Genomic DNA, 16,024 nt, shown 5'->3' on the forward strand with positions numbered 1-16,024 from the left:
TTGGTTGATGTCACATATCATAATTCGGAAACACCGATGATATTAGTGATTGAAACGTAGGTGTTTTTTTTTTCCTTGAAATAAAACACTTATATGTTCCAATTTTTAATTTCATTATTCAGAATTTACTTCAAATTTCAAAAATTCCTATAGCATCGTATAATTCTTCACCAACCGACTTCACATTATTAGAAATGTCATGATCGAAAACTAATAATGTACTTGAGATGAACACCAATTTCTTTCACACTTCATATGTTCCCTTCCTTTTCTACAATGTGCACTTGACATTTTCAAAGATATATCTCGTATAGATATACGAAAGGGAACTACATGTGCAATGCGTGTGACTGAAGTTAGAGAGGAAGTTATATCAAAAAAACAAAACGAACATATGAGACTAAATAGTAAAGTACATTACTAAATGACAATACAAAAAATATGAACACTGCGCACAATAAATTATATGTGTCCTTTGAAGCCAAAGAACAACACTGTGCACAATAAATTATATGTGTCCTTTGAAACCAAAGAACACAAACTTATGTGCCCATAGACCAATAGCAATAGCACAGCAACTGTTGGATAATGCTATAAATTGTTATTAGACAATGAGGTGCTTTTTAGCTGGAGAGAGAGAGAGAGAGAGAGAGAGAGAGAGAGAGAGAGAGAGAGAGAGAGAGAGAGAGAGAGAGAGAGAGAGAGAGAGAGAGAGAGAGAGAGAGAGAGAGAGAGAGAGAGAGAGAGAGAGAGAGAGAGAGAGAGGTTGTCTTTCACAAAATGAAGTAGGGAACAGTGTGTTTATTATATATATATATATATATATATATCCATGTAATCAAACCAACTGAGCATCAGATAATTATTATTTAAGAAACTTATGAACGATGAAAGCTAATTTCCCTCCGACTCCGAGTATGGAACTACTGCTGACATAGCAAGCCCGCATGGTCCGTCTTTAAGATTGACACCTTTCGGCAGTCGGATGTAGCCTCCGTCACCCCATTGTGGACCCCAGGAGTTCTTCACAACCCACCACTCTTGTCCGATAACGACATCACCGCCATATCCGACGACAAGGACGGCATGTGTTGTGTTCTGGCCACAGTGCCCATCGTACACACCAGTTCTGTAAGTTTTAAATTCAGGGTCATGAAAATCCACCAGAGCAGAAACGGGCTGCTGGGAAACTTCTTTAGCCAAGGAGGCTTCATTGGGAGAGACAAAGGCATAACCGGTAACAGTTATAATGTCGCTGTAGTCGCCTTCCGGCTTCGCTAAACAGATCGGTGACTGTACGCCCTTGTACGGGTATTCCTCTTCCGTATCAATGCTTTGTTGGATGTCAGACATGTACTTCATGGCTTTGTCTATATAGCCACCACTGCAGCCCTTATTGTACCCATGAGTGTCACAGTCGATGAGTTGCTGAACTGAAAGGTCGACTAAGTCGTCGGTCTTGATTTTGTTCAGCCCTTCCACGGCTCCCACTGCACTAAATGCCCAGCAGGACCCTGTATCACAAACAACATAAAGTACATTTTAAGTTCCCCAACAACTCGTTGAACAATTATTGTGTTTTATTTTCCTTTCTTAACAAATAAATAGTTGCATAGGTTTCAAAAAAAAAAAAAACAAATAAATAGTTGCATATATAATTGGAGGGTTAACTACTTGTTCAAAACTTTCTAGAGGGTTTTGATGGGTTTTATTAAAATATTAAAACTTGATCTGTTTAAACTTACTAAAACATGATCATTTTATTAATGCAAAAAGCTGAAATCCTTTAGTTTTTTATTGAAAAAACTAAAACTTTAAACAAAGGTGAAGTATTAACTAGTGTAAGAAATTAAGCATAGTCTTACCACAAAGGCCCTGATCCTTCACCGAGGTCACAGCCCCAGCATCCACCCAATCCACGTATTCTCGCACATCCTCAAGTCCAGCATCGTCAATGTAGATGGCGTCGTTGGTTGGAGACGAGTGGGGGGGCACTCTTCCACCTGCGCAAGTAGCCAGTCTCTGAAACTCATCGTCCGTGAGGTCCGATAGAGCGTTGAATCCAGAGGTGTATGTCTTGCTTGTGTCTTTGTTGGAAGCCTCAATGAACTTAGCTGTAGCCTTGAAATTTTGGTAGCGCATCTCCCTCTCCTCTATGGTGTTGTACACTCTCCCGTGTTCCTTCATCCACTTGATGTGCATCTCCCGCATAGCTTCTTCCTCATCATGATTCGTCCCCACCTCCTCATTGCCATGAAATTGGCTAGCCGAGGAAGGAGAGGTTGCCAAAGTTCCTATGGTTAGTGCTACAAAGAATATTGTTTTGAGGGGAGACATGTTGCTAGCTAGCTTTTGATCTCACTGAGTAATAGTTTGCACAAATGAATGGGTTTTTATACTAACTCACACACTTGTAAAGTGTCAGCGTTTATCTCTCCCATTAAACTCTGATGTACCTCACAAATTACCAATAATGCACCATATTTTCCGTGTAAGCAACGGTGTATGAGGTTTTGAGAAAAAATGTGAAGGGAACATAATATTGCAAGTGTGAAATGAAGAAATTGGTGTTGATGTAATTTGAAAACATTCAACTGCCCAAACAATATTTGTCCGATTGATTATCTTTACATCATTCTAACCATTCACATCCCATTTGCATTATATTTAGACACTCAGGCTAGCTTACTGTTTAATTTCATATACCAAAAGAGAGTCCCATTGAAATGAAGAGATCAAGCTGACAATTCGTGGTTTTGTTATTATTTTAGGAACTTAGGCTAGCTTACTCTCTTAGTCCAGAGTTGAATCATGACCTTAATTTCTTTTTATCATTTGAATCAATGATCGGTTCATTTTAACATTCGTCGTGTGATGTGGACTGTGAATAGTGTGCGAACACAATGTTGATTGGGAATATATATGATGTGAACTATTTATTTATGCAATAATGTCAACATAAATTTGTTTTCTTCAGCATCAAGTTGCTATACATGTGTACAAAAATTTTGAAGGATCAATCACAAATGAGGAAAATAAACAGATTCAATCTAAAGTAAAAACACGCTAATTTTGAACTAGTTTTGGTATAATGCATAATCAGAAATGTACATGAAGGAGGACCGAATTGTGATCAAAGAGGATCTCAAATTAGATAATGAAAATTTTGAAACGTACACGTATCCAGTAGACGAATTTTGACCATTCAATAAAGCTTTGGGCACTTAATTCTGATGTTTTCCTCTACTTCAACCATTCTGATCTATCATATGCTTAATTTGTCTCTTGCATTTCTTCGGGTTTAATTTTTTCTTTTATTTCGGTAGTATGAATAAAGTTGTAGTGGTTATATGAAGTCTACCTACAAGATTGCCATATTTATTTCAATAGTTACGTGGTGTTTTGGTGGGGAAAAGAGGTAATGGTGGTCGGGGAGCGTCGAATCCGAATGAGGATGGACACAAGAGTACTGATTTTCACTATATGTGATGCTAGCCCTCCTCACAACATTGCCAAATTTAAGAACATTGATCGATCAGTCCATGAGGCCAAGTTCGATGAATATATCAAAAAGTACTCATTTGTCTCTTGTATTTCTTCCTTGGTCGGCCCTGGCTCAAGGCAACCAAGGTGACTGCACGGGAACTCAAAACGTCTAGGGCACAAAAACTCAAATTTAATTCGTATTATTATATTGTTATGTTCAATAAGCACATCAATAATAAAACTCAAGTTATTTATCGTAATTTGTTACTTGCAACAGTGTTTTTCGTTTACTTGTTTTTTTTATTTATGAATCAATTCATTTTTGGTTTAGTTTAAATAAGTTTAAAATAATAGCTATATTTCTATATGTTGTCTTTGACGAAAGTGGCTTTTATAAATTTGTTTTCAATTAACTGCCACTCTTTAGCAAAAACAAAAGAAAATTAATAGCCACCCAAGTTCAAATCCAAACGAGGGCCTTTTTCTTTGTAACAATGATGTTATGTTTCAATATAATGTTAGGGTTTAGAGGGTTAGTTTTCTTTCTTGTACAAGAAAAAATGAGTAATTAACATATATGTGGTCTTTGGTACCGTTTGGTACATGGGACGGGACGGAGAAGAGTGGGACAAGGCGTTCCATCCCACGTTTGGTGCGCCTAAAACGGGTGGAACGAGTTGTTCCACGGGACGAGTTTTGGATGAATTTTCGTTCCACCTCACTCTCCTGGAACGACTTGTTCCACATCCGTGGAACACAAAATTATAACCTCTCCGTCTCCTTCTTCTTCCTCCTTGTTTCCATCCGAGGGCATCTTTGCTCCTGCTCCGTTCCGTTCCGTCCTGTCCCGTCCCGTCCTGTCCCATTCCATTTCGTCATGTCCCGTCTGCATACCAAACGATACCTTTAAGAACATTGATCGATCAGTCCATGAGGCCAAGTTCGATGAATATATCCAAAAGTAGATAAACACCTTGAAGTCTTTCTTGATTAATGTGTGAGGCCATGTTCAAACTTCAAATGGTTGTGTTTAATTAAAGGGCCACTTACGTTAATTTCACATCCTTGAGATTTCTAAATGCTTTTTCAATTGAATTACGCTCTTTGTTATTTTTATTTTTTATTTTACTTTAAAACTCATCGTGTCAAGTTACTTGGCTAACTGTAAATATTTAAAACTAATGACATGGAAAGTGTGAGGCCAATTTCTAGATTGACACGGATGCCACACCATGCCTTTATCATGTAGACAATCATTAACAAACAACTTATCTTCAAAATTCTAATCTACATGGGGTGAATCTATTCCACACATTTGTAAAGTCATCAATTTAACCATAAATGTTATATCCACGATGAATTGCTTACACGTATATTATATATCTGCTTGTGAGGGTGAACCAAACCATGTTCCATTGAGGATTGTGTGAAATACATTATATTGCGTTTGTGCGCGTAGCGTGACGATTTGTATGTGATACCGTTGGCGTATTCCTAAGCTATGGTACTACGTATAGCGATCCTTGTGAATCGTTGTAGGTAGAGTAATCTCAAATAATACAGGAAAGAATCTAGTAGAAATCTAGCATAAGATGGGCAATTTTCTAGGGAAAATCTGGAACAGTTGATCACCAATAATAAGAGCACTACCAGCTGTGCCAAATGAAGCTAGAGCATCAACAACTTGATTACTGAGAAACTTTAGCCGCAAGTGTTTCCTGGAAAGTTTATAGAAAGCACTTTCGGCTAAACTAACATAATTGGCTGATAATGTCAATCAATTATGAAATCCTTAGTCGCAAAGGTGACACTTTCCATACCATTCATCGTATTTGCCTTATTTCTCTAACGAAGATCGAACATCCATTATGTAGCTGGACGGCGGATATCTTAAGACAATTGAATCTTTTGTTTAGGTTTTTCTTTTTTTTCATTACTGTAATCTAAATGTCAAGTCGCTGTAAATGGGGTTAGCCAAATCCGAAAGTCATGGAGACCATGAAAATTTCATAATAAACTGGTGAGGAAGTTGTACCTTTGAATAAAGTAGTAAATAATAGATCGATCTTCCATGAGGGTCATTCCCTTATACCACTCAATTATAAGTGAAAAATTATTAATTATTTTATCTTCTTGGTTGCATTTGGGTCCTGAAGACTCAAATATACCCAACCTAGAGAAATGACACCAACATAAATATTTGAAAAATTAGTTGAAGTGATGAATTTATAAATAACTTTTAAAATGATCATCTTTTCATATTTGATTAATATGTAGCTAATTTTTAATTTTAATCAGTTTAAGAAATGGATGTTGTATAACTTTATCTATATTGTATAGATCCACTAAACTGTATTCTTATGTATGCATACTTCAAAGTAAACTCTTGCTGGGTTTGTGCTTGATAGTAAATGGTGAATATAAGATGTTTTCACATGAAATCATATAGTCCGCTTTGTATCTTTGTTTGATGAAACTGTTTCTTATTAACTACTCTGTCGAGTGTAGAGTCTGTACTCATGTTTTGGGTTTTCAATTTTGTGTCCTTTTTTCTGACAAGGCTTTTTACCATGTGGACTTCAATTGATGAGTATCACTTCTATGTTGATATAATTTCTTTTGTTACAAATGATGATACGAAGAAGCGGAATGATACCTGATGGAATGGGAATTTTGCTGCTTTAGACAAGGAAAACATAAGGCATGTAAATAGAAAGAAAAAAAAAATCTAGAATTTTTTAAATGTGGACTTTTATCGGCTAAATATTCTGTATATAAAAGTATAACTTATGGATTAGACTCATGGATTAGTGTTTAAGCAACAATAAATAGAAAAGACTTTAATGTGGGATTAATCATCACCATGCCCATTTGTTCTAATGTTTAAAATAATCTATGAATATTAACTTAAAAAGAATGAAAATTTTTAACTGACTCAAAAATTATTTCCCATCCCCAAACTTAAATCACAAATTATCCTCAAGGTGTGGAAAATAAAATTAAACAAAAAAAAAACTATAAATATAATGTCATGTTTAGTAAGCATATAAATAAATAAAACCCAAGTTATTTATCATAATTTGTTATTTGCAGTAGTGTTTTTGCTGACTTGTTGCCTACGTTTTTTTATGAATCATTTCATTTTTGGTTTAAATAAGTTTTAAAATCTCAACATTACTCTTAATCAAGACGATTAGATGTTATAAAATCTAGTGATTAAATACAAAATAGAGTATTTGTCAAATATAGCAAAAAATTAACTTTTAATTTAAAAAATGTCACTTTTTATAAAAACTTTCAAATATATCCAAATTTTCATTTATATAGACACAATTACCCTCAGTTTTAACAATTAAATAAATTAAAGGCTTTTTAGCTACTGTCGTCTCAAGCTCCAGTCCAACTTCATCCTGGCTTCTACACTCCACCATCACAACCCTATCCCCTTCGACCCCCTCATCACCGACATTGAGTACCGCTACGGTTACCGCAAGTGGTAGTAGCATAATTTCAATCATGCCTTCAACACTTTTTTTCTAACTAATATCATTTTTAGTTTTAAATATAAAAATAGTTTTTAAAGTTAATCCGTGAGATCCACTTGGCGCCACATCATAATACTAACAGAGCAATTGTCAGATTTTTCATGAAAAAACCAAAATGATCACGATTGACAAATTCAAAGAAAGACTAAAATGATTCACAATAGACAATTTCTAGAACACTACTATTGATTATCATTCATTGTTAAGGACTAGATTAAGAAGTTATGTCAATTTCACGAATCATTTTGGCTAAAAAACCTTTAATTTATTTGATTGTTAAGTTTAAAGGTATTTATGTCTATTTAAGTAAAATTTTAGATATATTTGAAAGATTTTTATAAAAAGTGATATTTTTAAAATTAAGAATTAATTTTTGGCTATATTTGATATATTCTCATACAAATATGTGTCAAAGTATTTGTTTGTTCCTATCCCGAATCTCCGACAGAGTCATCGATTCATCAGGCATGGCATCTCCTCTCAAACTAATTTCCTGCTCGCTGTTTTTACTTTTCAGCTTTATTTTCTGGTCCAAGAAGCCGCCTATTCACCCCACCGTCATCGCAAAAACCCTAACCACTCCTCCGGTCCAACTTCCAGTGATATCTAGGGATAGGGATTTGTCAGATTTGAGAATTTTTGTCCGCAGCCAAACAGCTGCCGCTATGAGAATCACAAAGCCTTTGCTTCAGTCCGAAGCCAAGGACAAAAACATGGTGTTCTCTCCGCTGTCCATCCACATCGTTTTGAGCCTGATCGTGGCGGGGACAAAGGGTCCGGCGAGGGACCAGTTACTCTCTTTTCTCAAGTCCAACTCCACCGCCGAACTCAACGCCCTCGCTGCGGATCTAGTTCCATTGGTTTTGGCAGATGGATCTGCCAGTGGCGGTCCCCGTCTGTCCTTTGCCAATGGACTTTGGGTTGATGAGTCTCTCTCTATCAAGCCTTCTTTCAAAGAGGCGGTGGCCGTGTTTTACAAGGCAGTTGCGGACAAAGTCGATTTCCAGAACAAAGCGGATGAGGTGAGAATCAAAGTGAATTCTTGGGCCCAAGGGAAGACTGGTGGCCTGATCAAAGAATTTCTTCCTCCCGCATCAATTAACGGTGCAACAAGGCTCGTGTTTGCGAATGCATTGTACTTCAAAGGGGTTTGGGAGGAGAAGTTTGATGCGTTGAATACCAAAGAGCATGACTTCAACCTCCTCGACGGGAGCTCAGTTCGGGCACACTTCATGACCAGTGACAAGTGGCAGTTTGTAAGGGCGTTTGACGGCTTTAAAGTCTTACAGCTTCCTTACCGACAAGGTGGAGAAGAAGAAGGCAAACCTCCTCGGCGACGTTTCTCCATGTACTTGATTCTGCCTGATGCGGAAGACGGACTGCCAGGTTTGGTGGACAAAGTTTGTTCCGGATCTGACTTCTTGAATCGACATCAACCGTACGGTAAAGTTGAAGTGGGCGACTTCAAAATCCCAAGGTTTAAGTTTTCTTCCGACTTGGAAGCGTCCAAAACTCTCAAGGATTTAGGATTGGTGTTGCCTTTTACTAGTGAGTTGACAGAGATGTTTAACTGGCTTCCTTCCGGCGATGCTTTTAGGATGCTTCACAAATCCTGCGTTGAAGTTAATGAAGAAGGCACTGAAGCGGCAGCTGTTACTGGCATTCTTGCGGGGAGTTCGCTTAATCCTCCTGACAAGATAGATTTTGTGGCCGATCATCCATTCATGTTCGTCATCAGAGAAGAAATTACTGGAACGGTGTTGTTCATTGGGCAAGTGCTGAATCCGCTCGCGGGTTGATCTATCTATTTGGGTTATATATGTAAATTCAATTTCAATTTGTAGTTGGCCGTGGTCTTCATTGCCTGCCTGGGAGCTTAACATATGAAAACTGAACGAACTAGACCTTTATGATTATTAATAAAATTCCCAACTCTTTTATTTAGGTTGCATCTTTGATAATTTAGTTTGCGGTGGTTTTGTTCTAAAAATTGTCCACATCCAATACAAAAATAACAATGTTTTCGGATGATTAGGGTGTATCTGAGATTTTGAATCATGAAGAACAAACCGTTCTGCTCAAAAGAGAATTCCAAAGCGGAACCATCCAAGTACGTTGTTTGATGTTCCTGGTGATGGAGTAAAGTTAGCAAGTCTCTGTATTGTGGAAACAAAGTCAGAAAATAAGATCCAACAAAATAAGGCTTGCGATCAGAGTCAAGAGGTCTATTGTATAGGTACTTATTGTTGTATAGCCTAGCTTTTAATGCATATGGTCTATTGTAGCTTAACCGAACCGAACTCTCATTTCTCTTATTATAAAATGTATCGCTATACTAAAAAAAAATAAAAAATTCGTTCGAGAATTAGACAAATTATTTGCAATTGGAATTATGCACCCTTTCCTTTTAACGGTGAGTAGGAGCATACAATCCCATCCGGATTCTCTGTTTTCCTCTTATGTCTAGGGTTAGGGTTTGATTTACTTGTCTTATTAGGCTTTGTATTCTTGTGTGTCAAGGAATCCTACTTCCAACTTGCACTCAGTTTACCTCTGTATATATTGTACGATCGAGATCAACTTCACTATATTTTACAAGTTATCAAGAGAATTCCCTTCCCTAGTTAATTCTATAGTACAATTGCTACTCCCTGAGGAGATGGCTGGCTTTCGATCGATCTGCTTGGCGATACTGCTTGTGCTACTTTTGGTGTTGTGGTCGTCGTAAGAATCATCTTACGCTCGGCAAAGAAGCACGTCGGAGATCTTCGAGAAGTGGATGACAGAACACGGACAAGTTTAAAAGGATGCACAAGAGAAGGAGAAGCGCTTCAAGATTTTTGAGGCTAAATGGGAGAAGAATTTATATTACCTAGGCCCCAATCACTTTTCGGATTTAACCGATAAAGAATTTATCTCTGCAACTTGTTAGTTAGGAGTCCATCGAACTTGAGAAGAAACACTTGGAGTTTAGGGTTTGGCCAAACAAGCTAAGTATATATAGTTTTGAGTTTATTATTATTATCATTATTTTTTAGTACATCGATATTTTTACACTAATAGGAGGAGGAGGAGTGCGGCTAAGCCATACAATGGACAACCTATTTTGGTATCGAATTTGTCATCCAAGAGATTCGAACCTAAGATCTCTCACTTCACCACCAGAGCGTAGTAATGAATGACAAATATAGTTTTGGGTTTAGTTAAGGTTAGAGTTGTGTGCTCTGCCTCTTCATAGATGTTATATTCACTTGCGTAATTCAGATATAATATAATTATTATTTTATATTTTGTTAAAAAAACAAACGGATAAATAAATACAAGCCGAGTAGATGGACTGTATTATTTAGAAAAGTGCTCTTATTTTCATCCCTCACACATTTTTGTTAATATTTTTTTTATTAATATTATTTAATTTATTTGTTCTGACACTCGAAAGTTAAAAATGACGTGCGAGAACAATGGGTCGGATTCCCGCTTTGGATTTGACCCACACTATGAAACCCGCGGACTAAACAAAACCAACTGAACAAAAGAGATCGGTGTTCGTGAGCTTCTAATTCCAAATTTCAATTCAATTCAAATCTCCAGAAGGCCAAAAGCTTTAAACCCCAAATTTCAAAACCCTAATTGTGATCGGAACCCCCCCTTCTCTGCAAAAAATGGGGAAGAGCCAACCGCCGCCGCCGCAGCAGCCACCGGCGTCAGTGAAAGACACAGTTTACAAGCTCCAACTCGCTCTCCTCGACGGCGTCAAAACCCTAGACCACCTATACTTAGGCCGGCTCAATCATCTCCCGCTCCGACTACAACGACGTTGTCACGGAGCGCACCATAGCCGACCACTGCGGCTACCCTCTCTGCCCCAATACCTTGCCTCCGGAATCCTCCGGCCCCCGCAAGGGCCACTATCGCATTCCGCTCAAGGAGCACAAGGTCTACGACCTCCATGAGACCTACATGTACTGCTCCTCGAGCTGTCTTATCGAAAGCAAGGCTTTTGTTCAGAGTTTGAGCGAGGAGAGGTGCGATGTCTTGGATTATGGCAAGGTTGAGAGGGTCTTGAGGGCTTTTGTGGATGTGGATTTTGAAAAAGGGGAAGTGGTGTTGGGGGACATTAGGGATTTCGAAGTTGAAGATCAAAGAAAAGAGCGAAGTGGACAGTGGGGATTTGGGATTTCTAAGTTGAAGATTGAAGAAAAGAGTGAAGTACAGTTAGGGGATGTGGGCGTCGTTGGTCCCTCTAATGCTATTGAGGGTTATGTTCCACACAATCAGCGGATATCCAAGCCATTGGGTTCGAAAAAGAGCAAAAAAGGTATCTGCTTTTTTGTTTTTGTTTGTGAATCTGTTATTGCTACAACTGTATTATATTTAAGTTGAAGAGCCTATCTCATGGTTGCTCAGGTTTCTAGGATTGTTTTGTTTTGTCTTTTTTGGTTGTTAATGTGTTCTGTTAGTGTTCGCTAAAGTGAGTAAGTATTGTACATTGTAGGGTCCAAAGGTAAAGAAGCGAAAACGAGTGGCGGGAAAGATATGATCTTTAATGAGATGGATTTCATGAGTTGTATAATCGCTAGTGATGAATACAGTGTGTCCAAAATCCCACCAAGTTCTGGGGAGAATGGTTGTGAAACTAAGGTTAAAGAATCAGAAGGAAAAGTTTCTCATATTAAGAATGATTATGAAAAGAAATCCAGAAAATCAAGAGGGGAAAAAAGTACGATTTCCAAGGAAGATGATGTTGGTGTTCAAGAGGCGCCTTCAACATCAGAGACTTCTCAAACTGTTTTGAATATAATTATTAAAGAAGCAAGAGAGGAATTCCATGGTGATAAGGCTTAGAAATCAAATGAGCGAATGTTGAGATCCTCTCTTAAACCTTCAGGGGCAAAAAAACTTAATCACTCTGTTACTTGGGCTGACGAGAAGGTGGAACATAGAATGACTGGTTATGATACATTTGGCAGCAACCACAAACCTTTGTTTAAACCTTCAGCAGAAAATGGAGTCGGTTGCTCTGTTACCTGGTCTGATGAGAAGATTGATAGCACTAAGATTAAAAATGTTTCCGAGGTTAGAGAAGTGCAAGGTGCAAAAGAGGGTTCTGGTGTATTAGGGAATTTGGAATTGCAAGATAATGAACGTTTGGAATCTGCAGAATTCTGTGCCATGGCATTGAGGCAGGCAGCAGAAGCTGTTGCATCTGGAGAATCTGATGTCAATGGTGCTTGTATGTCATTATTTGGTTTAAATGTATTTAGTAGGTAGGATATTACATGGTGGTGGAACTTGGTCGTTTGATATGTAATGGTGTTTCTTTCCACGTGTCCTTTTCAAATATCAGTTTCGAGTGCTGGAATTATTTTATTGCCACGTCCAGATGGTGTGGTTGAAGAAGAGCCTAATGAGGATGTTGACATGCTTGAACCAGAACAAGCTCCTCTGCAACCAAGAAATCCTGGAATTCCAAATTTTGATTTGTTTGACTCTGAGGATACTTGGTTTGATGATCCGCCAGAGGGTTTCAGCTTAACTGTAAGAGTGTAAATCTAAGGTCATTGCATATTATTTCTCTTTGTAAGTTCTATGCTGATGAAACCTTTCATGTGTTTCAGTTATCACCATTTTTAACAATGGGGAACTCTCTCTTTACATGGATAACATCATCCACGCTAGCGTATATATATGGGAGGGATGAAAGATTTCATGAAGAATTTCTCTCTATTAATGGGAAAGAGTATCCCCGTAAGATTGTCTTGGCTGGTGGCCACTCTTCTGAAATCAAGAAAACCCTAGCTGAATCTCTTGCTCGGACTCTACCAGGAATTGTTTCCCAACTCAGGCTTCCAACACCAGTATCTAGTTTGGAGCAAGAAATGGTATTGTTTTTAATCTTTTGCATGTTTTGTTTGAATTTTGATGAAAATTAGATGAATGGATTTGCTTTAGTGTACCTCATTGTCAAACATAATTTGTCATGCTTAACCGTTTGTTTATAATTCTAGTTACCTCCTTATAATACACAATTGAAAACTTTATATGTGTTGGTTAAGTATGTGTTAAGCCCATAACAAAACCAAGACTTGAAGCCTTTTGGCTGCGTAGGACTTTGCATTTTCCGCTTGGCGCCATTGTCAGGCATTTAAACTTAAAGCTTACTGCTTTATATACATTTCATATTGAACGCAAGTTTTATAGGAATACATGCAATTTTCCTCGTTGTTCTACTTTTAGGCGAAGCACTTGCATTTGTGTTATGTGTCATTAACCACGTAGAGGATTCATTTTTTGAGGATACATAACTCCTTTACATCCATGGGTTTTGACCATTATCCAAGTGAATTCAGTGGAGTTTACAACTCCAACTATATGTGTGATTAACGAGGACTGGGAAAGATATCTTTTCACCTTATTAGTTCCTAGGAGCTACTTCCCACATGTTGATTTTACATTTACCATTATTTACTTGTATACTTAGTAGTGCAAGCTGACAGTTTGCAAATGTTTTGTTATATTGGCATGACTTTTTGTCGGTGTGCTTTAATCAGTATAAAAGACCCTGCAGTGCAACCAAATACTGTGTTAATTTTGTCAACGTGACATGATTATTATAACTTATTTTAATTTTGCATAAATAGATTCATTCCCTATTGTTTGGCAACATGTGACCTAGACGTTTCTGTACAGAGCCGCATGTTGGGGACGATGACTTTTGTTGATGCACTACCAGCATTCAGAATGAAACAATGGAAAGTGGTTGTTCTTCTTTTCCTTGAGGGACTCTCTGTTTGCAGGATCCCTGCACTTGGTCCTTGCATGCCGGACAGAAGGATGCTGTTTCACAAGGTAAGGCCTCATATATATATATATATATATATATATATATTTTTTTTTTCCGGTCTCAAACTTATTTACCTTACATACAAGAGAATATAAGTGTAAGTAAAGAAAAAGATTTAGACAAAAATTTGTTTCGATTTTCTTATCAGCTATCTTTAAGTATGCATGTATGTTTAGACATTGTAGTAATTAACATATTAAATATTGGATCTCAAGTTTTATATACTGTATGTTCGCGAGTTAAAACAAAGCGTTAATCTGTACATGTGGTTTTGGTTTTGGCCAAATAGGTGCTGGATGGTTCCGAGATAACTGCAGAACACTACGAGCTTATGAAGGATCATATAATACCCCTAGGCCGAGCACCCAAATTCTCAGCTCAGAGTGGTGCTTAATGGCATGGAAGGCTGACTTCAAATTGTCTCAGCCTACACATCATATATGGTAACCGTCGTTTTCATCTAAATATTATGCGGTTTCAATTTCTGGAATCCACTCGTAGCCTCGTATTTTGATCGTAGACTTGAAAGCTGTTGACTGCAAAAGTAGCAGTTGGAAGCACCCTGTCTATGAAAGTGATTGGAGAAAAGCCATCCACCGCTGACTCTTTCAGAGCTGGAAGAACGATGTTGAAAGTCTAAAGCTTCATTGTACATGTTTTCTGAATATATATCCGACGGAAAATGTTTCTGTGGATTGCGTTGGGGGAAATCTACCAAAGCTGGGCAAATAAAGGAAGACTTATGGTAATTTATACAAATGCTTCCTGCCAAAGTTGAATTCCAGAATAGGATGGAGAGATGGCCTCTAGTGTTTTGGGTTTTCTTTGGTTCTAGTGATACTTTAACCTAATCGAAACTACATAAATGGAGATTCGAACTCGAGTGCAGTTGGGTAGAGCACATTGTTCTGGTCGAGTAGTCTAATCTAGTCGAAATTACATGGATGGAGATTTGAATGTGGGTAGAGAGACATGGGGACCATATCGTTTTAGCCAACTTGGCTATGTCTATGTCAGCTCTCTAAGAGTTTTCAAACTTAAAAGTCTTATTTAAGCATTATTGAAGGATTAGGGTAAGGAGTTGATATTATGTTAATTAATAATTGTTAATCCTTAATTTTGACTAATAGGCATCAAAGTGTGTTTTTGTTTTGGACACGTTGATGTTTTGAGAGTGGGTAAGTATGAAGTTGTTAAGAGTCAATTCGTAGGAGGATGATGGGTTTTGTTTGGCCTTTTCTTTTACCGGCAAAGTATATACGCATGTTGGACTATATTTATTCTGGGCGCTCCTCCTTTACAACAAGGGCGCCCACCTCAAAAAGACATAAACACCCTCCTAGAATTTATTTATAGGGAACTTTAACGAAAAGTTTTCGGTACTGTTTATTTTAACGAAAAACTATATTTTTACACTAAAAAGTCAATTTTGGTACTATTTATTTTACCTTTTATTTTGTCTTTATTGTCAAAATTCAAAGTTTTCAAAATTTTTTTCATTAGTTTTCCTTTTATTATATCCGACGTTCTATTTAACTGGTTAAACAATTGGAGTATTAACTGGGATTTGGACCTATTATGTTGTATTTCGGCCAAGGTCCACATTAAAGAAACAAAAGGGTATATTCCAATTAAACTTGATGTTTAACCATTACAGGATGATTTAATAGTTAGAGATGAATTTTAAGTTTGTATTTCTTATGACACGTTTGGGGTTTAATTTCTGATGCTGATGAGTTATATAATTGTGGTCAGAAAGTGATTGAAATGTTTTTGTGAGTTATCCCGATCTTAAAAGGTGCCGTGGCAAAGTTAGTTCTTTTTGTAGTAAAAGTATTCGTTAATTATTTCCTTATATATCATCCGCAACTCTTCAGACCATTCACATCAAACTTTAACTTAGGTTGTATGCCTTAAGGAAAATTACTAAACCAAATGATTATAACGTTGTTATAAAGTAACAAATTCATATATTGTCGTATTTGTTTCACTATAAGGATTTTAGGAAGGGGTGTGATATTCACACATCTTTTTTTACTTTTCACACTCTTTTAATTTTTGGTCGTCGGATCGAATGTATTAAAGAAGATCAATAAATAGAAATTACCAATGAGTGTGCAAGCATTAAAAAAGAGTGTAGATATCACAT

At 37.2% G+C, this 16,024-nt stretch overlaps 2 protein-coding genes and 1 pseudogene across 2 annotated transcripts; 2 read left to right on the forward strand and 1 right to left on the reverse strand.

The window, feature by feature from the left end:
- Window positions 1–894: 894 nt before the first annotated feature.
- Window positions 895–2,337, reverse strand: LOC137722470 (cysteine proteinase COT44-like). The gene is made up of 2 exons (XM_068461478.1): window positions 1,866–2,337; window positions 895–1,514 (listed from the first exon to the last, which is right to left on the reverse strand). The coding sequence occupies exons 1-2, from the start codon at window positions 2,335–2,337 to the stop codon at window positions 895–897; spliced, it is 1,092 nt and encodes a 363-aa protein (XP_068317579.1).
- Window positions 2,338–7,479: 5,142 nt separating this feature from the next.
- Window positions 7,480–9,017, forward strand: LOC137723788 (serpin-ZX-like). Its single transcript, XM_068462978.1, has one exon. It carries the CDS (start codon window positions 7,499–7,501, stop codon window positions 8,828–8,830), a length of 1,332 nt encoding a protein of 443 aa, XP_068319079.1. The 5' UTR covers window positions 7,480–7,498; the 3' UTR covers window positions 8,831–9,017.
- Window positions 9,018–10,577: 1,560 nt separating this feature from the next.
- Window positions 10,578–14,820, forward strand: LOC137723034 (putative RNA polymerase II subunit B1 CTD phosphatase RPAP2 homolog; annotated as a pseudogene).
- The last annotated feature ends 1,204 nt before the right edge of the window (window positions 14,821–16,024 follow it).

The sequence above is a fragment of the Pyrus communis genome, chromosome 17 (genome assembly GCF_963583255.1).
Source record: "Pyrus communis chromosome 17, drPyrComm1.1, whole genome shotgun sequence".
NCBI classification, from domain to species: Eukaryota; Viridiplantae; Streptophyta; class Magnoliopsida; order Rosales; family Rosaceae; genus Pyrus; species Pyrus communis.